The sequence below is a fragment of the Pristiophorus japonicus genome, chromosome 3, assembly GCF_044704955.1.
Source record: "Pristiophorus japonicus isolate sPriJap1 chromosome 3, sPriJap1.hap1, whole genome shotgun sequence".
NCBI lineage: Eukaryota > Metazoa > Chordata > Chondrichthyes > Pristiophoridae > Pristiophorus > Pristiophorus japonicus.
The window spans coordinates 92,866,185-92,889,322 of NC_091979.1; the positions used below are offsets into that span (position 1 = coordinate 92,866,185).

The 23,138-nt window shown below is 43.0% G+C and overlaps 1 protein-coding gene across 1 annotated transcript in view; it reads right to left on the reverse strand.

Annotated features, from left to right (window-relative positions):
- Positions 1 to 4,704: 4,704 nt before the first annotated feature.
- Positions 4,705 to 23,138, reverse strand: part of tank (TRAF family member-associated NFKB activator) — a 98,617-nt gene continuing 80,183 nt past the window's right edge. The window contains exon 9 of the mRNA XM_070873650.1: positions 4,705 to 5,371. Coding sequence (XP_070729751.1) covers positions 5,180 to 5,371 — 192 coding nt within the window. The 3' untranslated portion in view covers positions 4,705 to 5,179. The remainder of the gene's footprint in view (positions 5,372 to 23,138) is intronic.

A 23,138-nucleotide genomic window follows, 5' to 3' on the forward strand; every position in this document is an offset into this window, starting at 1 on the left:
TGAGACCTTCACAGAGGCAATGAAATAAGTGAAAAAAATTGGTCTGCATGTATATAAAGAAATAAATATTAGTTAATAAAATAATGTCTGCATGTTATATGGGGGAGCAGCCCTTTATCGGGCATCTGTTTGGTTGGTGCCTTTCTAAGGGGAAGCTAAGAAATATATAAATCTTGAATTTAATATTTTCTTATTCGCATTTCTCCTTCTTAACCAATTAGAGCCTGTTGGTAAAATAACTTAAATTCACAACTTTTATTCAGAATTCCCTCCAAACTTGAATAGATGTTTAGACTTTTCATAAATGATTACCTGTTTATATGAAAAATCATTGGTTTGAGTTGAGTTCTCAGTAGAAACAAGTAAAAGGCAGCTGGTCTAACTAATTTCGAATGCATTGTAAACTGCTTGAATATAGTCATTTATTTTTTTGTCAGAAATTTAAAAAAAAAGTCACACTTGCTTCTCTGACTCAAAATGGTTTCTCTACAGGTTTTCCTTCTTAGTAATTTTCCATTGGAGAAGGTAGAATTTATCAATCCTGCTCTTCGAATCACCAGTCGGCGATAATAAAAAAAAATCTAGAATATGCAGTAGCTGTAGCCTTCTTTACTTACCAGTGATGGGTTTGAGAGGCTGCATGAGTTCAAAACATAATCACATGTCTCCAACAGAAAACAGTGCTACAATTATATCAAATGCAGAAAATCCAATTGTAAAGGTGACATTAATAAGTTTCTTATAAATTTTGTAATTTATGTTGTTATAATGTTACAAACCTGATTTCCTGCAGCATGTGTTCTGCTTAATGGAAGCAAAATGGCATACAAAAAATATGTAATTATATTCCGCATAATTTAGTAGGTTTTGCTGTTTATGCTTGATTCATAGAAACATAGAAACATAGAAAATAGGTGCAGGAGCAGGCCATTCAGCCCTTCTAGCCTGCACCGCCATTCAACGAGTTCATGGCTGAACATGAAACTTCAGTACCCACTTCCTGCTTTCACGCCATACCCCTTGATCCCCGAGTAGTAAGGACTTCATCTAACTCCCTTTTGAATATATTTAGTGAATTGGCCTCAACTACTTCCTGTGGTAGAGAATTCCACAGGTTTACCACTCTCTGGGTGAAGAAGTTTCTCCTTATCTCGGTCCTAAATGGCTTACCCCTTATCCTTAGACTGTGACCCCTGGTTCTGGACTTCCCCAACATTGGGAACATTATTCCTGTATCCAACCTGTCCAAACCCGTCAGAATTTTAAACGTTTCTATGAGGTCCCCTCTCACTCTTCTGAACTCCAGTGAATACAAGCCCAGTTGATTCAGTCTTTCTTGATAGGTCAATCCCACCATCCCGGGAATCAGTCTGGTGAATCTTCGCTGCACTCCCTCAACAGCAAGTATGTCCTTCCTCAAGTTAGGAGACCAAAACTGTACACAATACTCCAGGTGTGGCCTCACCAAGGCCCTGTACAACTGTAGCAACACCTCCCTGCCCCTGTACTCAAATCCCCTCGCTATGAAGGCCAACATGCCATTTGCTTTCTTAACCGCCTGCTGTACCTGCATGCCAACCTTCAATGACTGATGTACCATGACACCCAGGTCTCGTTGCACCTTCCCTTTTCCTAATCTGTCACCATTCAGATAATAGTCTGTCTCTCTGTTTTTACCACCAAAGTGGATAACTTCACATTTATCCACATTATACTTCATCTGCCACGCATTTGCCCACTCACCTAACCTATCCAAGTCACTCTGTAGCCTCATAGCATCCTCCTCGCAGCTCACACTGCCACCCACTCATCATTTTCATATGCCTTTATTAGTTCCTCATTTGTAGTTTATCTATCCCCTTCCCTTGTGTTTGATTTGTATATCTGGGCCTAACTGGTTACTGTTTATTAAAAACATAAATTGAGCCACTCAACTGCAAAACATTTTCACTATGTACCTGTGTGATGCTGAAGGGTGGTGTGATGGATAAAATGCATGTTCAACACAATATTGCTATAGATTCAAAAGCAAAATGGATTGACATAATCTGTAGATTGGAGAAATAAAAGATTGCTTTAGAGTTTTTACCCCTCATCAGTTTTGACCCCTCCTCTACTGCAGGTATCATCATCTCATAGGGGGTATGGTTCCATGGGCACTAGTTACTCTCAGTACCTCACCTAAATGGGTATATTTGTGTGTGAACCTCGACAGAGACTGTTAGCAAGGTATTTAACCAAGGACATCACAGTTGTGCTTGGTGTTGTCCTTATCCCATGTCCACATGTACATACTTTCAGGGCTAGTTGCTGGCCTGGGTCAAAAGCTGAAACATCAGATAATTTTCCCTCCGTAATCTAGGAGCACTGGAACCAAATGTAGCACTCCCAGTCCCACCCAAGATGAGATTAGCTAATTTAACATAGAGCAGGAATTGAACATCTAATCTTTTTGGTCTATGTGGCCCAACTAATTATTAAGCAATTAGCTAAACCAAATAGACCAGAAAACATTTTGTTATTAGCTTAAACCAAAAACTTTCTGGATAAACATTTTAATTTCAACAAGAATTGTGGTATAATCCCTCTTATTAAATGGCAACTTAATTTTGAGGTACACAATTATGTTTGAAAGATGTTGGTCCAAGATGCTATCATAAAATTTCCAGTTATTTGCACCACAACTTTTAATTAACAAATCTAGAAAAATAATATTCATTTACAATTTGAAGTCCTTCCTTTCATTAAAAAGTACCAATTTATGGAGATAGCCATCCAAGATGCAAACATACAACATAAAACTCTCATTCCTGATGCCAGAGTTTGCCAAACTTCTTCAATGTGGGATGTAGAGTAGAGAAAAGATGAAGCATCAATTACATTAATTAAATTTAAACATTCCATGACAGATACGGTGATATAGGAATAGAGTCAACCTGTCGATTACTTTATTATACAGGAGCCTATGTAAACAATGTTTTTATATACTTAAAAAAAAAACATTAACTGTAAAATTCATAATTTTACATTCCACAATGGTTAAAGTATTTTATCTGTAGGCTTTTCCTGGCTTGATTACTATTGCTAAAACACAATGTTGATCTGCTCACATAAAAAGAATCAAAGAATTAAACATATTTGTCAACAACCTGGTTTGTAGTTGTGGCTGCATTAACAATGCCCAACGAACATGGACAGTCTATTAAGCTGACTTCAGTTTCATAGTAGTGAATAAAGTAAAGCTATTATTGAAAAAGAAGTTGACTCTTGGTCTAAAACTTAACGATTCTCAGTATTTTATCTCCAACTTCAGTTTTTGTACATTTCATTAAAATAATACAACTTTATAAACAGGAAATGAAAAGTACAAATTATGCAATATAAAGAACTACATGGCACACGTGGGTTAGATCACAACATCTTAGACAAGGATTTGAATGCAGCCCTGTAGCTAGTGCATTCTGGACAAATCATATGATCAGCCTGTATATATTAGAGTTATCTGGGAAAATTAAAAGGGTTAATCCTTATATGCTGGGAAATCTGAGGCAAAGACAAAATACATACATTAGTATCATAAGGTGCTCCGAATTGAGACTGATATCTATTCAACTCCAGTTGAAGATGACAAGAGTAACAACCCAATCAGAATCTTGAAAATCCTGTTATCAGAAAAGACATGATGATTTAGGCATTGAGAAATAGAGGTGTAATACCTAATTGAAGTCTTTTTCTCCATGAAGCAAATTAATATATGAGAATTATAGTTTCCACTTGTCCCTTCAGTTGAATCACATCTTGAAAAAGATGAATTGATCATCTTGGTTTGTCATTAATTGATATGTCCCCTAAGTGAACTTCCTTGGAGATAAACTAAAGTATTTAAAGTTATGTTTGTCCATGCACTTGGTATTTGAGATGAGAGTGAAGGAAGTGGGAGAGAGTTTAAGGAACTAGTTTGTTATAGAAAAAAACAAGTCTAGGGAGTCAGTCCTCAAAGCTCCATTCTGTGATGGTAATGTGTTACCAAAGATGTTACTTTTAGTAAATGCATCTCTGTATCCAAATTCATCTTTGATGAATCTGGCAAGTGGGAATTAATTGCACTCCATTCAGTTTTGTACTGAGGGCCTATGGTGATTTAATTGACTGGGGCAACTATTGATATAATTTGAATTGGGTTATGAGGAACAGTCCAAAGATGAGTTACATTCGGCATCTTATAAACCTTAGACATGAAGGCTAGATTCCAATGTATATGTGCTAGGAAGAGGCAGCAGATTCAGATGTTAAGGTAGATTACATACCGGAATTTCAGATACAATATTTCTTATGGTGTGGGATTTAGCATTCATCTACCCAATAGCCCAAATCGATGAGAAAGACCACTTTCTGATGGCTTTAAGAAATTATTTTAGACAGTCTCAATCAAGTAAAACTGGGAGCAAGCTCATAACACAAAACTGCTCATAATTCTGTAGTAACTGGCATTAAATTGGTTGCATCACACAACTTCAAACTAATGCAGGAAGTGAAAATGTCACAATAGTACAATAATGGTTTCAGTTCTGAGGTTCTGGTTAGTTAAGGCATGTTGTAGACGAATGGTGAAAGTTTTTGATGTTGACACTAGGTGAAAAAAGTGGAAAATTATCAGAAACTTCAACAAAAGTAAAAACAAAATAAAAGCAGCAATCACATAACAATTTTTTTTAATGTAAAAAGTTTGTTGTGTTCATAACAATTACTGTATTTATGCTACCAGCTTTTCTTTCTTGCTGTGCAGACAATACTCGAACTCCACTCAGTGATTTGCCAATATTTTAATACTGATTTGGATGACCTGCAATTAGAATACACCAATTCTGTATCACTGTAATATAAGACAAAATGGCCCTTGGACAGTAGGACTATTACCTTCAAATTAACTTTAGTCAGAGTGTATGCTGGAAAGATTGAATAACTGCATATTATATTTACTATCAGCCATTTTCTCACTGTAAAAGAAAAAAGGTTCTATCAATAAAAAAACAAAATATGCTTTTGTACCAGCCTTCAGTTCACAGATGTCCTTTTGATATTTACAATTCCACACGAACAAGATCTATTTTGTACATCATACACATATGTTAAGTTCATAAGGCTGGTTTCTTCATCTCAATGTGGAAACGTACAAGCATTAAAATCCATTTTTAGCAACAACTTCAAAGTGTGAATTAAGATGCCTGAGGAAGTCTTCCCTAGATGTGGTGCCTGCTGGGAAGACTGCCTGACAGAATTCACAGATTTTGGAGTCTAGGTCCAGGTCAGAGTCTTTGGATGCTTGATGCAGTAATTCGCCCTCTTTATTGTGGTAAGGATTCCACACATGCTGCAGGAGAGAAGAGACATTTTTCATTACTGAACGTGCTGTGTAAATGAAAAACGCACCATATGTCTATAAAAGTCAGATTATAATGCAACAGCTTTAGCAGAATAATCAGCCCTTATGGCAGTCTAGAAAAAATATATTCTGATCAACCTTTTAGCTACCTCAGTACTGTATAAGAAATCGGCTCAAAATACCCATTTTGCAGGATAACTTTTTTCCTAAAACAATGACTCAACAACAATAAATGCACACATCTATGTCCAAAAGAAGCTTCTCAAATTGTTTAACGTTATTCACTAGTTAATTTGCATTAGAAAAATACTCAATAACATGATCAATAAGAGTAATGCACTCTATTATTCAACAGTTTCATAAAATCCAGAGATTTCTATGGTTAATTTTTATACATCTCACACACGCGCACTTGCATTTTTATGTACCCCAATGATCAGTATATAGGAGGGCTATACAGCATACAAGTATTAAATAATTAGGTACTTGTTATCGCACATAATTGGTGCACTGGGTCAGAAAAGTAAAAATTTAGTAACCATGTGATACCTTAAGTGTATTGATATGAACAATTCTTTAAACTTGCTATGCAGCCGAGTACATGAATTCTAACTGCATAGCTGGGTCAGCATCAATGCATATTAATATCCTAATTTTAAGTGTAATAGCACCACTTCCTGTTGTTAATAAACATTTTGCTTGATGTATGTAACTAGCAGTTGGTGTAAATTGCACATTAAGTCTGCTTAGGTGCAGACAGAACATTTATCTAGAGCTACTGAAACATATGTATTTGCTAAATACTGTACTTGACAGAATATAAAATGCAGATTGTAACTGCTCCCAGGAGGGTGTAATTTATAAGGGAATTTTGTATTGCAAACTACTAATAAATGTTCATGACTTAAGCTGTCTTTGTACCTTATCTTTGGCATCGGTGCTAGACCAACATTTCATGCACACAGTGCCAAAACAGTATAAAGCTGCCAGTGCAGGCTGCTATTGGAGGAAATGCCAGTGCTTTGTTTCATTTTGTACCAGTAGCAGTATAATGACTTATCATGTGTTGCCTGCTTTTTAACTTACCTATATATTTTTAAAACATAATTCTGCTGGTACAGTGGCCCATTTAATTTCTACCAATTGAGAAGAGCTGATTTGTCAAGAATAAACTGTCCCAAGTGGGACTCCAGAAAGCAGCACTCCATATATGTAGTTAAGTGATGCAAGTGGGCACTGCAATAATGGCTCCCTATTCACATCACAGTTAATTAAAGTCAATGAAAAACTCCACAGATACACATGAACTGATTTAGACACAGCCTTACAGCCAGTACAAAAACAAATAGTTTTCTCATTGTTGGTTTTTTGGGGGGTTGGCTGTGAATCACAATGTTGAAACTTGATCTATATTTAAACCAAGAACTGTCCTCCAACGGCTCAGTGAAGTTATCTGGAGAGGTTACGGAGGGCAAAATTGGCAGAGGCTCTTATCATCTAGTGACTCCTGCTGGAAATGCACGTGAGGATGTAAGGCGAGGACTTAATTAGGCTCAGCTGCAATGGCCCTTGTAGTTGAACAACGTCCTGACACTCACTGTAAAACTAACACATACATAATGGCCACTTGGTGAGGCACCAGAGGGTACCTGGGACTTGTGTAACTGTGTCCCAGCAAGGCTGCAATATCTTCAGGAAAGTAGAAAAAAAAATTGACAAATTAAATAATATTTTTCAATTTCTTCGTAAATTATAGAAGTTCAAATAGAACTCAAGGTGGATTAACTGTAACTTTAAAATATTGAACATAATCAAGCCATTAAATTGGCAAAGGCAATGTGCCAATGTACTTTTTATTAAATATAGTTTTAAATTTTGATGCAACTGCTCAGTTACTTAAAAATTTGAATAACTTGAAATAAATCAGGTACTTTGATTGCATAATACCCGATTGCTTTGAATAATTTCATGTAATGATAACCTTTCTTTATGTCTAACTAGCAGTGGTATTTTGCAAGAAAAGAATACATAGTGTTCTTCTCCTTACACACGAATGGCAGGAAGGGAACTTTGGAATAGACAGATTGCATGATATAATAGCAAACCGAGGACACACAGAAGGCAGAGCAATATTTGATGACAGTAAAATAGGTCTACTTTAAATCATTTTATTAATTGCCTTGAAAACAAAGATCTCTAAAATAAATGACAATGTATGGAAAACTGCACTGAAGATTCATTTTTCAGTCATCAATTTCAGACATATTAATGTAACTTTATTACTAACTGCAAATCATTATAGTCAGCGAGTATATAGCCCTTTCTATGCAACTCAGCAGCAATTCTTATTTTATATTTTTAACTAACATGCCTCTTCATAACATGTAATTACATACCAGCTGCTTCATTTGCTTCTGTACAGTTTTGCACTGTACAAAGCAGGGTGCCATCTACTGAAAATAGATACTCAGATAACTAGTAAAAGAACAATCCAATGAGATAATAGAAAAAGGCATTAGTAACAAGTAATGTGATAGAGTGTGTGTGTTTCACAGCTCCACAGGGCTTCTAAGTAATAGAGGAAATAGTGTAATTTGTTTTTGCTAAATCTCTTACAACAGCATTGGTGATAAACATGATGCAAAAGAATTAATATACTGTACTGTCTATATAGCAAGCATCAGACCGTGGGCCTAGAGCATTTGAGAAACCCTATGGACAACACATTTTTGTCTTGCACTTAAAATGCAAGAATTTCTTTAGAAGTTGAGTTTATTGCTATATTCATGAATTCGTTCCAATAGCAATACTGGTGCTGAATATCCCAAGTCCCCAATCCTACAGTCGCAAATTTACAACACAATTTGCTGGAAAACTAATTAGAATACACTGCAGCGGATCAGGAGCAGTGCGGCCAACGGCCAAAGTAGTGCTACTCAGACCCAGAAGTGTACAAATAGATATTTAAAGGTTGAACTGATAGGCACAAACAAGCACATTAGATGGACCATCCCTTTCCCACTTTTTACGAACACGGAAACCAGAGTCCAGTATTGAATGAGTAGAAATGACCTCCAATTAAATATTTGGAAGCCCCAAGCCACTATCTTTGGCCCTCACCACAAATCCGTTCCCTAGGTGGTCGAGGTCGCAGGTTTGCAAGCTGCGGTCGAAGAAGCCTTGGCAAGTTGCTGCACTGCATCCGGTGGATACTACACACAGCAGCCACAGTGGAGGGAGTAGATGTTTAAGGTGGTGGATGGGGTGCCGATCAAGCTTTGTCCTGGATGGAGTCAAGCTTCTTAAGTATTGTTGCAGTTACACCCACCCAGGCAAGTCCAGAGTATTCCATCACACTCCTGATTTGTTTCTTGTAAATGGTGGAAAGCTTTGGGCAGTCAGGTGAGCCACTTGCCACAGAATACCCAGCCACTGATCTCCTCTAGTAGCCACGGCTGCCCCAGTTGAGTTTCTGGTCAATGGTGACCCCCAGGATGATGATGGTGGGGGATCCGGCAATGGTAATGTAATTGAGATGTGATTAGGCTCTCTTGTTGGAGATGGTCATTGCCTGACATTTGTAGGATGTAAATGCTATTTGCCACTTATCAGTCCATGCCATCCAGTCTTGCTGCATGCGGGCATGGACCACCTAATTATCTGAGCAATTGCAAATGGAGCTTAACACTGCCATCATCAGCAAACAGACCCATTTCTGATCTTATGGAGGGTAGGTCATTGATGAAGCAGCTGAAGATAATTGGGCCTCCTTGTTGGAGCACTCGGTCGAATAATGACTTGAAGTTAATGGCAGTCACTCACATTGCACCCGAATCGACCGCAAAGGATACGCTCAGTTCCAATCCTTCATCCATAGATACACAAGTGTGTTATCTTGCAGCCAACCTGATCCCAAAGTGACCCAACTTATCTCCTCCACCACTAAGGAGAATAGTCACTAGTTGATTATAGGAACACTGAGTAGCTTGAGTTTATGTCTTCACTAGGTGGAAGCAGGTATCAGGAATTTGTCCAAAGCAGGAAAAGCATAACTCACCATAAAATGTGCAAGTGCACTGCCACCATTCTCCTGATTACTGTTTGAACACATATGTTAGTTAACCCATTAAGTTCCAGGAGTTGGAGCTGCCGAGCTGCAGCAACTGCTCACTCCTCCACAACTCAATCAAGGTAGGGACTGACCTTTGATTATATGAGTGTGTGCTCATATAACCAGCCTCCAAGTAACACCTTCCAACTGCTGCTGTCTCTAACCTTACGAGTTCAGTTATCAGCTACATGATTAACATCTACCTTCAGAGTAGTGGAAGGAACTGTACAGGACAGTTGCCTTGATGTTCAAAAGTCCAAGTCCAATGACAAGTACCAGGTTAATTCATCACCAACTGTTTAATCCAGGTCCTTATGCAAGAGCTTTTGCCAAAAAAATGTGATCACCAGGAGGCTGACTTCCCGTGCAGGCTGCAGTGACCGAAGCCCTCCCTCCCTACAACCATTTACTTTTCTCCCCTGGATCTCACACAGGAAGTTCTTCTATTGCATGCCAAATAACTTTCAACTATCAAAGAGAACAGTTACTGCCCACCTCCTATACACAAGATCAACCTGCATTGGGACTTTGAAGGGAGATGATGAAGACCAGTGTTCTTCACCCCTTCTTTAGGAGTAGATGGCATACACCAGAATGCCCAGACACTATTGTAAATGGACACTTGGGAGAGACACTACTTGTATCTTGCCTTCCAGACCTATAACATTGTGCTAGATGGCAACCAGCATCCTGTTCCACTGGTTACCCACTATTATTCAAGATGGTGAGCGGTGCACATTAGACCCCTGAACAAAACACACTTACACATCATTGTGAAAAATAGTATTGCAACTTTTCCAGAAACACCTTGAATGGACACTCCATGCGCTGCACTTAATGTTCTGTGGATCTGTTCCCTCAAGTCCTTCTGCTCAGCCACAGTACTGAACCTACTTCCATTCAGAGTATAATTACTGCTGTTTTTTTTAAAAACCAAAATGCGTTCTCACATTTACTGACACGGAATTTCATCTGCCACTTTTTAGCCCATTCCTCTCCCTCTTAATATCCCTTTGTAGTTTCCTTTTGTCTTCTAAAGAATGAACTATATCTCCTATGTTGGCATCATCTGCAAATTTCAATATCTCTCCCTCAAGGTCTATATCCAAATCATTGATATTGACAGAGCCCCTGAACTGAACTTTAAATAACACCACTACTCTCTTTCAAACACTCTGATAAACTGCCCCCAACTCCATTCTAACCAGTTTTTAGTCCAGTTTCTGATCCTCCCTTTAATTCCATAACCCTTAATCTTCTCTACTAATTTCCCATGTGGTACCTTGTCAATGGCTTTCTTAAAATCCATGTACACTACACCCACTACACTTCTCCCATTTACCATGTTGGTTACCTCCTCAGAGAATTGAGGTTAATCCCTTTTGAAATCCATGCTGGCTGCTTATAACAATTTTTTCTTTATCTAGATGTGTGGTAATTTCATCCTTAATTAAAGATTCATAAATTTTCCCAACCATAGATGTTTAGCTAACTAGCCTGCAATTACCCAGATTAACTCCGTATTCATTAAAAAAAAATGGGTACTACACTGGCCACTCTCCAGTCCTCCAGCACACACCCATACTGAACAGAGCCATGAAATATAATTACTAGGATCTCTCCAATTTCCTTCCTCAACTCCTGAGTGCTTTGTGTACCCTTAGCTTAACTAACATTTTCCTTTTATCTATCACAAGATCACTCATTTCACTCTCAAAGGATTCACCTTTGACCAAAGTCTAGTACTCCAAATTCAATTCGGCTGAATCCCTAGAACCCGGATCCCAGCCCCCAAACAAGTTACAAACCCAAGAACACAAAGCACCAAATCTTAGCCCTCCCAACCCCAGTGCTAACAATCTACAGAACTGCCTACTAATGCTACCAAAACGAAAGACCCCACTCATATGCCATTACACTCTTGGATGTCAAGGCTACAAAACCTTAGGATGCCCATCTCCATACTGCCAAACACAAGGATCTCCACACCAGTTCTCCCAAACTGCAGAAGCACCCAAGTGCGACCAAGCTACAAAATCCTCCACCAAGTGCTGGATACGGAAAAATACTTCATGTGAATGGAAGCTGCAAGATAAAATTAATTTAAGGAATAACATTTCCATTCTAAAAGCCTCCAGTTTATAAAACAGACTTGTCTAGTGCAGCATATACTGACTCAGTTGAAATATTGCAAATAAATTCATTCAGCACAGCGGAGAGTAGTTTGGATTTGGGACAGGAAAATGATCAGAATGAGTCCTGAAATAAAATAAAATATGAGGGAGTGAACTGAATATGATGTTTCTCAATTCTACATTCTTATTCTCTTATCAAGTATGGGGTATTATAGCTGCTGTGCCTTAAAAGGGTAAATGCTCAATTATACTAATTTGAACTAATTTCCATATAAAAATTAGGTTTATGATAAAAAGTAAGTTACAAACTTTGTACAGTCTTCATTTTTTGTAATGATATGCATTCAGCACACACCGTTAGACATAAGCCTAGCCCGACTGATTCCAGACAAACCATTTAATTTTAGCATACTAAAAAGGTGATGCCATGAGCCAAGAGATGGGTAGTGCTGTACACGGTTTCTTACTCTCACAATCTATAAAGTCCCAGGACCTCCAAAACAGCAGCTTATTTTGACCTGAAACATAATAAGCAAAAGCTACACTTGGTCAAATGATGATATATGGAGAATGCATATAATTGAGAATGAAGAACCTATAATGGATAACTCATTTTTCTTCATTCAATATCCTCCATACAACAGAGGAATCCACCAAAAGCAGAACAGTAAAGCAGGAGAGGGGAGGTGCAAAAATACCAGCAGTCAATATTAATCTGTGAAAGATTGTGGGCTTAATTTTCCCCAGTGATTTGCGCCGTTTTTTTTGAGCAGTCTGCTCTTTTTGGCCTAAGTTGAAAAACCACAGTTTCCCCAATCAATTTGCACCAGTGCAAGTCAAGTAACGATTTTTTTTTAGGTCAGTTTTTTTTTCAGCCCAAGGGGGCGTAACCAGCCACGTACGGCAATTAAGGAAGTTTGGCCAATTGAGAGTTACTCCAGCGTATGTGGCCTCTACTGAAAAACTTTCCCTAGAGTTAAGGGAATCGGCGCAGGGAAGGAAATCAGCTCAGCAGCTGGCCAGACACACTGAAAGAATTGAAAAACACATAGCAGTAACTTACCTCCAATCCTGCATGAAAGAGAGGAGAGAGAGAGAAAAGAGGGAAGAGAGGGGGGGGGGGGGCGGGGGAGAAAGAGAAGGGGGGGGGAAAGAGAAAGAAAGAGAGGGGGGGGGGGAAGAGAGAGAGAGAGAGAGAGGGGGGGAAGAGAAAGAGAGGGGGGGAAGAGAAAGAGAGGGGGGGGAAGAGAGAGAGGGGGGGGAAGAGAAAGAGAGGGGGGGGGGGGAAGAGAAAGAGAGGGGGGGGAAGAGAAAGAGAGGGGGGGGAAGAGAAAGAGAGGGGGGGGGGGAAGAGAAAGAGAGGGGGGGGGAAGAGAAAGAGAGGGGGGGGAAGAGAAAGAGAGGGGGGGGAAGAGAAAGAGAGGGGGGGGAAGAGAAAGAGAGGGGGGGGAAGAGAAAGAGAGGGGGGGGGGAAGAGAAAGAGAGGGGGGGAAGAGAAAGAGAGGGGGGAAGAGAAAGAGAGGGGGGGAAGAGAAAGAGAGGGGGGGGGAAGAGAAAGAGAGGGGGGGGGAAGAGAAAGAGAGGGGGGGGGAAGAGAAAGAGGGGGGGGGAAGAGAAAGAGAGGGGGGGGAAGAGAAAGAGAGGGGGGGGAAGAGAAAGAGAGGGGGGAAGAGAAAGAGAGGGGGGGAAGAGAAAGAGAGGGGGGGGAAGAGAAAGAGAGGGGGGGGGGAAGAGAAAGAGAGGGGGGGGAAGAGAAAGAGAGGGGGGGAAGAGAAAGAGAGGGGGGGGAAGAGAAAGAGAGGGGGGGGAAGAGAAAGAGAGGGGGGGGAAGAGAAAGAGAGGGGGGGGGAAGAGAAAGAGAGGGGGGGGGGGAAGAGAAAGAGAGGGGGGGGGGAAGAGAAAGAGAGGGGGGGGGGAAGAGAAAGAGAGGGGGGGGGGAAGAGAAAGAGAGGGGGGGGAAGAGAAAGAGAGGGGGGAAGAGGAAAAAGAGAAAGAGAGGAGGGGGGGGGAAGAGAAAGAGAGGGGGGGGGGAAGAGAAAGAGAGGGGGGGGGGAGAAGAGAAGAGAGAGAGGGGGGGGGGAGAAGAGAAAGAGAGGGGGGGGGAGGAGAAAGAGAGGGGGGGGGAGGAGAAAGAGAGGGGGGGGAGAAGAGAAAGAGAGGGGGGGGGAGAAGAGAAAGAGAAGGGGGGGGGGAAGAGAAAGAGAGGGGGGAGGGGAGAGAAAGAGAGGGGGGGAAGAGAAAGAGAGGGGGGGGGAAGAGAAAGAGAGGGGGGGGGAAAGAGAAAGAGAGGGGGGGAAGAGAAAGAGAGGGGGGGGAAGAGAAAGAGAGGGGGGGGAAGAGAAAGAGAGGGGGGGAAGGGGAAGAGAAAGAGGGGGGGAAGAGAAAGAAAGAGAGGGGGGGGAGGAAAGAGAGGGGGGGGGAGGAAAGAGAGGGGGGGGGAGGAAAGAGAGGGGGGGGGAGGAAAGAGAGGGGGGGGGAGGAAAGAGAGGGGGGGGAGGAAAGAGAGGGGGGGAGGAAAGAGAGGGGGGGAGGAAAGAGAGGGGGGGAGGAAAGAGAGGGGGGGGAGGAAAGAGAGGGGGGGGAGGAAAGAGAGGGGGGGAGGAAAGAGAGGGGGGGGAGGAAAAGAGAGGGGGGGGAGGAAAGAGAGGGGGGGGAGGAAAGAGAGGGGGGGGAGGAAAGAGAGGGGGGGGAGGAAAGAGAGGGGGGGGAGGAAAGAGAGGGGGGGGGAGGAAAGAGAGGGGGGGGGAGGAAAGAGAGGGGGGGGAGGAAAGAGAGGGGGGGGGAGGAAAGAGAGGGGGGGGAGGAAAGAGAGGGGGGGGAGGAAAGAGAGGGGGGGGAGGAAAGAGAGGGGTGGAAGGAAAGAGAGGGGTGGAAGGAAAGAGAGGGGGGGAAGGAAAGAGAGGGGGGGGGAAGGAAAGAGAGGGGGGGGAAGGAAAGAGAGGGGGGGGAAGGAAAGAGAGGGGGGGGGAGGAAAGAGAGGGGGGGGAGGAAAGAGAGGGGGGGGGAGGAAAGAGAGGGGGGGAGGAAAGAGAGGGGGGGGAGGAAAGAGAGGGGGGGAGGAAAGAGAGGGGGGGAGGAAAGAGAGGGGGGGAGGAAAGAGAGGGGGGGGAGGAAAGAGAGGGGGGGGAGGAAAGAGAGGGGGGGGGGGGAGGAAAGAGAGGGGGGGGAGGAAAGAGAGGGGGGGGGAGGAAAGAGAGGGGGGGGGAGGAAAGAGGGGGGGGGGAGGAAAGAGGGGGGGGGGAGGAAAGAGGGGGGGGGGGAGGAAAGAGGGGGGGGGGGAGGAAAGAGAGGGGGGGGAGGAAAGAGAGGGGGGGGAGGAAAGAGAGGGGGGGGGAGGAAAGAGAGGGGGGGGAGGAAGAGAGGGGGGGGGAGGAAAGAGAGGGGGGGGAGGAAAGAGAGGGGGGGGAGGAAAGGGGGGGGAGGAAAGAGGGGGGGGGGAGGAAAGAGAGGGGGGGGGGGAGGAAAGAGAGGGGGGGGGAGGAAAGAGAGGGGGGGGGGGGAAGAGAGATGGGGGGGAAGAGAGATGGGGGGAAATAGAGGGGAGGGGAGGGGAAATAGAGGGGAGGGGAGGGGAAATAGAGGGGAGGGGAGGGGAAATAGAGGGGAGGGGAGGAGGGGAAATAGAGGGGAGGGGAGGGGAAATAGAGGGGAGGGGAGGGGAAATAGAGGGGAGGGGAGGGGAAATAGAGGGGAGGGGGGGGGGGGGGAAAGAGCAGTGGCGGGAAGAGTCCAGGCGCGGGGAAAGACCGGACCGACAAGCCCTTCGGGTGGGGTTGGAGGCAAGTTGCTGCTATGTGTTTTTCAATTCTTTTAATGTATTGGGAACTGTCTGTATGTTTCACTTTGCAGCCTCAGCTCGCATTGTGTCCCTGGTTACCATGGCAGCCCGATCTTTTTGATGCAGATCAAGGCTCCACCCCCAAAACTAAAGGTCGGGTTAGGCCATGCCAAAATGAAGAAATCCAATAGGGGAACTTGGAATCTTTTTTTTTGCCGTACTTAGGCCCCAGAAAATCAGGCGCAACTGTACGCCAAAGAAATGCTTTGGGAAAAGTGAGCCTATTATCTTATGCAACAGTCAAAACTAGACAGTAATGGTGTGTGTATTGCTCCATGTGGTTGTTTTGCAAATACCATCAATTGGAACCTAATGTGGTAGTTGTAAGGGATTCTATAATTAGGGGGACAGATAGCATCTTTTGTAAGCAAGAGCGAGAGTCCCACATGGTATGTTGCCTGCCTGGTGCCAGGGTAAGGGACATTTCAAACTGGCTTGAAAGGATTTTGGAGAGGGAGGGTGGAACCCAGTCATTGTGGTCCATGTTGGGACTAACAACATAGGGAAGAGTAGGCAAGAGGTCCTGTTTGGAGAGTACCAGGAACGAGGAGCTAAATTAAAGAACAGAACTTCAAGGGTTATAATCTCTGGATTATTACCTGAGCCATGAGCAAATTCCCAAAGGGATAAGCAGATTAGGGAAGGGAACATGTGGCTAAAGGAGTGGTTCTGGAAAGAGGGGTTCCATTTTATGGGGCACTGGCACCAGTATTGGGACAGGAAGGAACTGTACCTTTGGGATTGGCTCTATCTGAACTGGTCTGGGACCAGGGTCCTTACGGAAAGGATAAGTAGGGCGATCACAAGGACTTTAAACTGGTAAATGGGGGGGAAAAGAGAGGGCACAGGTGGAAATTGTAGTACAAATAGTACTTCAAAAACAAATGAAAGGGGAGAGAGTAGAGTAGAGTAACAGTCAGAAATTGTACTTTAGACCTTTAGACACTTCTGGTAAAGGAAAAACTAAAAGATGTAAAGTGATTAAACCAAGAGAGAAAAATAAGAAACACGTTGAGTAAAACATGAGAGCTGAATTCAAACGCACGGAATAGAAGGAATAAACTGAATGAACTGCGGGCGTGAATTCAAAGGAGGGTATGACATGGTAGCCATTACTGAGACATGGCTGCAAATATACCAGGTTATAAGGTCTATAGGGAAAATGGCAGAGGGAGAGGAGCAGACTTAGTGATTAAAGATAAAATTACTTCAATGGAGGATATAAAGAGAGGTAAGTAGGCAGTGGAGACTTTATGGGCAGAATTAAGAAATAGGAAAGGTTTTAAGACTGTAGTGCGAGTTCTGTATAGGCCCCCTGGTAGCATCTGTGAAGTGCTAGATTGTATGAATGCAGAGATTAGGCAAGCGTGCAGTAAAGGCAAAGTGGATTTAATGGGGAATTTCAACTTTCATATAGATTGAGATAAGCAGACGAGCACTTGCCAGAAAGCTAGTGAATTTCTTGAGTGTGTCTGGGATAGTTTGAGACAACAATATGTTGTGGAGGCAATAAGGGGGAAAGCCATATTAGATTTAAGAATGAGTAATGAGCCAGATTTAGTTAACAGCCTAACTATGTATGAACATTTATCCAATAGTGATCATAACATGATCGAGTTCAACGTAACGTTTGAAAGGGAGAAATGCAAAACAGCTACTAAGATTCTAGATTTAGGTAAGGCCAGGTTCATAAATCATTAAAATGTCATGAACAGGTACAGAAAATAATCAAAAAGGCTAATGGAATGCTGGCCTTTAAATCTAGAGGACTAGAATACAAAGGGGTAGAAGTTATGCTGCAGCAGTACAAAACCCTGGTTAGACCACACCTGGAGTACTGTGAGCAGTTCTGGGCACCACAGCTTAGGAAGAATATATTAGCGTAGGTTTACCAGAATGATATCTGGACTTCAAGAGTTAAATTACGAGGAGAGATTACCACAAATTAGGGTTGTATTCCCGAGAATTTAGAAGGTTAAGGGGTGACTTGATTGAAGTTTTCAAGATATTAAGATGAACAGAGAGGATAGATATAGAGGGCCCAAATTTGCCCAGGAGTTGCTCCGTTTTTTTTGGAGCAACTTGATTTTTCTGGAGTATCTTAAAAATCCCCATTCTGCATATTTAATTTGCGCCAGTGTAAGTGAATTAGTTAGCATTTTTTTTAGTTTAGTTTTTTTTCTTCAAAAGGGGGAGTTACCAGCCACCTACGCCTGTTTTGGCCACTTAAGCCAGTTTAGACAGCTAATAGTTGCTCCAAACTAACTTAGGCCAGCGTATGTGGCCACTTGTGGCCGTACAGAAAACCCTTGCGGAGAGTTAAGAAATCAGTGCAGGTAGCCTCCAAATGAATGCTAGTTTAAAAAAAAAAAATCCCAAGCAGCGAGACTGGATAGGGTGTAGGTGCTATCAGCCCGATTAAACTGAGTATGGGGTTTTTCAAAGAATAAAAATGATCTTGTAATGAAGGCTGAAGTATAGGGGCCACTTAAGCAAGGGGAGTGTTTTCTTTGTAAATAATAGAGCACCAACACTTTTGCCTAATGGATTCGTGTGCGGCATCACACCACATTGGATTTTGATTTTTGCAAAGAATTGCCCTGACTAGGTTTGGAAATTTAAAACGTTAGACTTAACAAAAACAAGCATGTCAAAATGTAAACTTAAATTTTGGTGTTTAGCATTGCGTAGTGTGACTCTGATAATTAGTAATATTTTAGAATTCTATGTAGTAGTGGGTGAGCTGTAAGATACTGCAGATAGGGAATTTTTAGTAAAGATAGCGAGAAACATAGAAACATAGAAACATAGAAAATAGGTGCAAGAGCACGCCATTTGGCCCTTAGAGTCTGCATCACCATTCAATATGATCATGGTTGATCATTCAACCTCAGTACCCCAACCTTCTCTCCATTACTCCTGATCCCTTTAGCCGTAAGGGCCACATCTAACTCCCTTTTGAAAATATCCAACGAACTGGGCTCAACAACTTTCTGTGGCAGAGAATTCCACAGATTCACAATTTTCTGGGTGAAAAAGTTTCTCCTCATCTCAGTCCTATATGGCTTACCCCTTATCCTTAGACGGTTTCCCCTGGTTCTGGACTTCCCCAACGTCGGGAACATTCTTCCTGCATCTAACCTGTCCAGTCCCGTCAGAATTTTATACGTTTCTATGAGATCCCCTCTAATTCTTCTGAATTCCAGTGAGTATAAGCCAAGCCAATCCAGTCTTTCCTCATATGTCAGTCCTGCCATCCCGGGAATCAGTTTGATTAACCTTTGCTGCACTCCCCCAACAGCAAGAACGTCCTTCCCCAGATTAGGAGACCAAAACTGCACATAATACTCAAGGTGTGGTCTCACCAAGGCCCTGCACAACTGCAGCAAGACCTCCCTGCTCCTACACTCAAATCCCCACGCTATGAAGGCCAGCATGCCATTTGCTTTCTTTACTGCCTGCTGTACCTGCACGTCTACCTTCAATGACTGATGTACCATGAGACCCAGGTCTCATTGCACCTCCCCTTTTACTAATCGGTCACCATTCAGATAATAATCTGCCTTCCCGTTTTTGCCACCAAAGTGGATAACCTTACATTTATCCACATTATACTGCATCTGCCATGCATTGGCCTATTCACCAAACTGTCCAAGTCCCCCTGCAGCCTCTTAGCATCCTCCTCGCAGTTCGCACTGCCACCCAGCTTAGTGTCATCTGCAAACTTGGAGATATTACCTTCAATTCCTTCGTCTAAATCATTAATGTAGTGTAAATAGCTGGGGTCCCAGCACTGAACCCTGCCCTGCGGCACCCCACTAGTCACTGCCTGCCATTCTGAAAAGGACCCGTTATTCCCACTCTTTGCTTCCTGTCTGCCAACCAGTTCTCTATCCACGTCAATACATTACCGTCAATACTATGTGCCTTAATTTTGCACACTAATCACTTGTGTAGGACCTTGTCAAAAGCCTTTTGAAAGTCCAAATACACCACACATCTACTGGTTTTCCCTTATCCACTCTACTAGTTACATCCTCAAAAAACTCTAGATTTGTCAAGCATGATTTCCCTTTCATAAATCCATGCTGACTTGGACCAATCCGGTCACTGCTTTCCAAATGCGCTGCTATTGCATCCTTAATAATTGACTCCAGCATTTTCCCCACCACCGATGTCAGGCTAACCGGTCTATAATTCCCCATTTTCTCTCTCCCTCCTTTTTAAAAAGTGGGGTTACATTAGCTACCCTCCAATCCATAGGAACTGATCCAGAGTTCATGGAATGTTGGAAAATGACCACCAATGTATCTACTATTTCGAGGGCCACTTCCTTAAGTACTCTGGGATACAGACTATCAGGCCCTGGGGATTTATCGGCCTTCAGTCCCTTCAATTTCCCGAACACCATTTCCTGACTAATAAGGATTTCCTTCAGTTCCCCCTTCTCGCTAGACCCTCGGTCCCCTAGTATTTTCGGGAGGTTATTCATGTCTTCCTTAGTGAAGACAGAACCAAAGTATTTGTTCAATTGTCCTGCCATTTCCTTGCTCCCCATTATGAATTCACCTGATTCTGACTGCAAGGGACCTACATTAGTCTTCACTAATCTTTTTCTCTTCACTTTTCTATAGAAGCTTTTGCAGTCAGTTTTTATGTTCCCTGCAAGCTTACTCTCATACTCTATTTTCCCCCTGCTAATTAAACCCTTTGTCCTCCTCTGCTGAATTCTAAATTTCTCCTAGTCCTCAAGTTTGCTGCTTTTTCTGGCCAATTTATATGCTTCTTCCTTGGATTTAACACTTTCCCTAATTTCCCTTGTTAGCGACGGTTGAGCCACCTGCCCTTTTTTATTTTTATGCCACACAGTGATGTACAATTGTTGTAGTTCATCCATGTGATCTTTAAATGTCTGCCATTGCCTATCCACCTTTAAGTATCATTCGCCAGTCTATTCTAGCCAATTCACGTCTCATACCGTCGAAGTTTCCTTTCTTCAAGTTCAGGACCCTAGTTTCTGACTGTGTTACTCTCCATGTTAATGAAGAATTCTACCATATTATGGTCACTCTTCCCCAAGGGGCCTCGCACGATCAGATTGCTAATTAATCCCCTCTCGTTACACAAGACCCAGTCTAGGATGGCCTGCTCTCTAGTTGGTTCCTTGACATATTGGTCTTGAAAACCATCCATTTTACACTCCAGGAAATCCTCCTCCACAGTATTGCTACCAGCCTGGTTAGCCCAATCAATATGTAGATTAAAGTCACCCATGATAACTGCTGTACCCTTATGGCACGCGTCCCTAATTTCCTGTTTGATGCCATTCCCAACCTCCCTACTACTGTTTGGTGGTCTGTACAGAACTCCCATTAACCCCTTTGGTGTTTTGCAGCTCTATCCATATAGATTCCACATCATCCACGCAAATGTCCTTCCTTACTATTGCGTTAATCTCCTCTTTAACCATTAACGCTACCCCACCTCCCTTTCCTTCCTGTCTATCCTTCCTGAATATTGAATACCCCTGGATGTTGAGTTCCCAGCCTTGGTTACCCTGGAGCCATGTTTCCGTAATCCCAATTACATCATATCCGTTATCAGCTATCTGCGCAGTAAATTGATCCACCTCATTACGAATGCTCCTCGCATTGAGACTCAGAGCCTTTAGGCTTGTTTTTTTTTTAAAAACAATCTTTGTCCTTTTGGAATTATGTTGTAATATGGCCCTTTTTGATTTTTGCCCTTGATTTCTCTGCTCTCCACTCTTGTTTTTCTCCTTCCTACCTTTTGCTTCCGCCCCCTTTTTACTTTCCTCTGCCTCCCTGCATTGATTCCCATCCCCCTGCCATTTTAGTTTAAACCCTCCACAACAGCACCAGCAAACACTCCGCCTAGGACATTGGTTCCAGTCCTGCCCAGGTGCAGACCGTCCGGTTTGTACTGGTCCCACCTCCCCCAGAATCGGTTCCAATGTCCCAGGAATTTGAATCCCACCCCTTGCACCATTCCTCAAGCCACGTATTCAGCTGAGCTATTCTGCGATTCCTGCACTGACTAGCACATGGCACTGGTAGCAATCCTGAGATTACTACCTTTGAGGTCCTACTTTTTAAATTTAACGCCTAGCTCCCTAAATTCTGCTTGTAGGACCTTATCCCATTTTTTTACCTATATCATTGGTACCTATATGCACCACAACAGCTGGCTGTTCATCTCCCCCTCTAGAATGCGCTGCAGTGCTCAGAGACATCCTTGACCCTTGCACCAGGGAGGTAACATACCTGGAGTCTCGTTTGCAGCCGCAGAAACGCCTATCTATTCCGCTTACAATAGAATCCCCTATCGCTATAGCTCTCCCTCTCTTTTTCCTGCCCTCCTGTGCAGCAGAGCCACCACTGGTGCCATGGACTTAGCTGCTGCTGCCTTCCCCTGATGTGCCACCTGCCTCAACAGTACCCAAAACGGTATATCTGTTTTGGAAGGAGGTGACCGCAGGGGGCCCCTGCACTACCTGCTTTCCCTTGCTCTCCCTGATGGTCACCCATTCCCTATCTGGCTGTGCAACCTTTACCTGCGGTGTGACCAACTCACTAAACATGCTATTAAAGTACTGGAAAATCTTTGAAGATTCTTCCTCCCCCCCCGATCAAAACTCTTCTCCCCATCCCACCCCCCGATCAAAACTTTTCTCCCCACCTGCCGATCAAAACTCTTCTCCCCGCACCCCCCCCAAATCAAAACTCTCCCCCCACCCACCTACCAACCTGTTTCTTATAGCCCTCAGCGCGGGAAGATCCCACGCTGCAGATATCATCATCAACATCATGGGAGGAGCTACTGCGCATGCGCCAACACTCTACTGCGCATGCGGTCAGCTGCCGGCACTGTTTTCGGCACAGGGCTGTATCTCCGCCCCCCACCCCACAAGAAACGGCAGGACCCGGGACACACAGCAGAGCGACCAGAATTGTTAAGTTTTTTGGCGCCGTTTTGAGCGCACAAAGTCGGCGCGCATCTTGGGAGTGCACGCCGGAAAAAGGAGTTGGGGAAATTTGGGCCCAAAGGGTGGTAGAAGTTTGGAACTCTCTTCCACAAACGGAAATTGATGCTAGATCAATTATTAATTTTAAATTTGAGATTGCTAGCTTTTTGTTAACCAAAGGTATTGAGATAAAAGCCAAAAGCGGACATATGGCATTAGGTCACAGATCAGCCATGATCTCATTGAATGGTGGAACAGGCTCGAGGGGCTGAATGGTATACTCCTGTCCCTATGTTGTTCTTATGTTCCTAATTGAGCAATGCACAAGAAATTGTAGAATGCGTGGTAATATCTTTAACTTGACCCCTGGTTTCTTCCCTGAAAGTTGACAGCAGTGCAGAATGCATTCTACATTGGCTTAGCTTGATAATTGGTTAGTGTCCTCGCCAATATTTATCCCTCAATCAACACAACAAAAACAGATTATCTGGTCATTATCACATTGCTGTTTGTGGGAGCTTGCTGCACGCAAATTGGCTGCCGTGTTTCCCACATTACAACAGTGACGACACTTCAAAAGTACTTCATTGGCTGTAAAGTGCTTTGAGACGTCCGGTGATCATGAATGGTATTCTATAAATGCCAGTCTTTAGTATTCAAAAATAGGAAAGAAATAACTGCTTTAG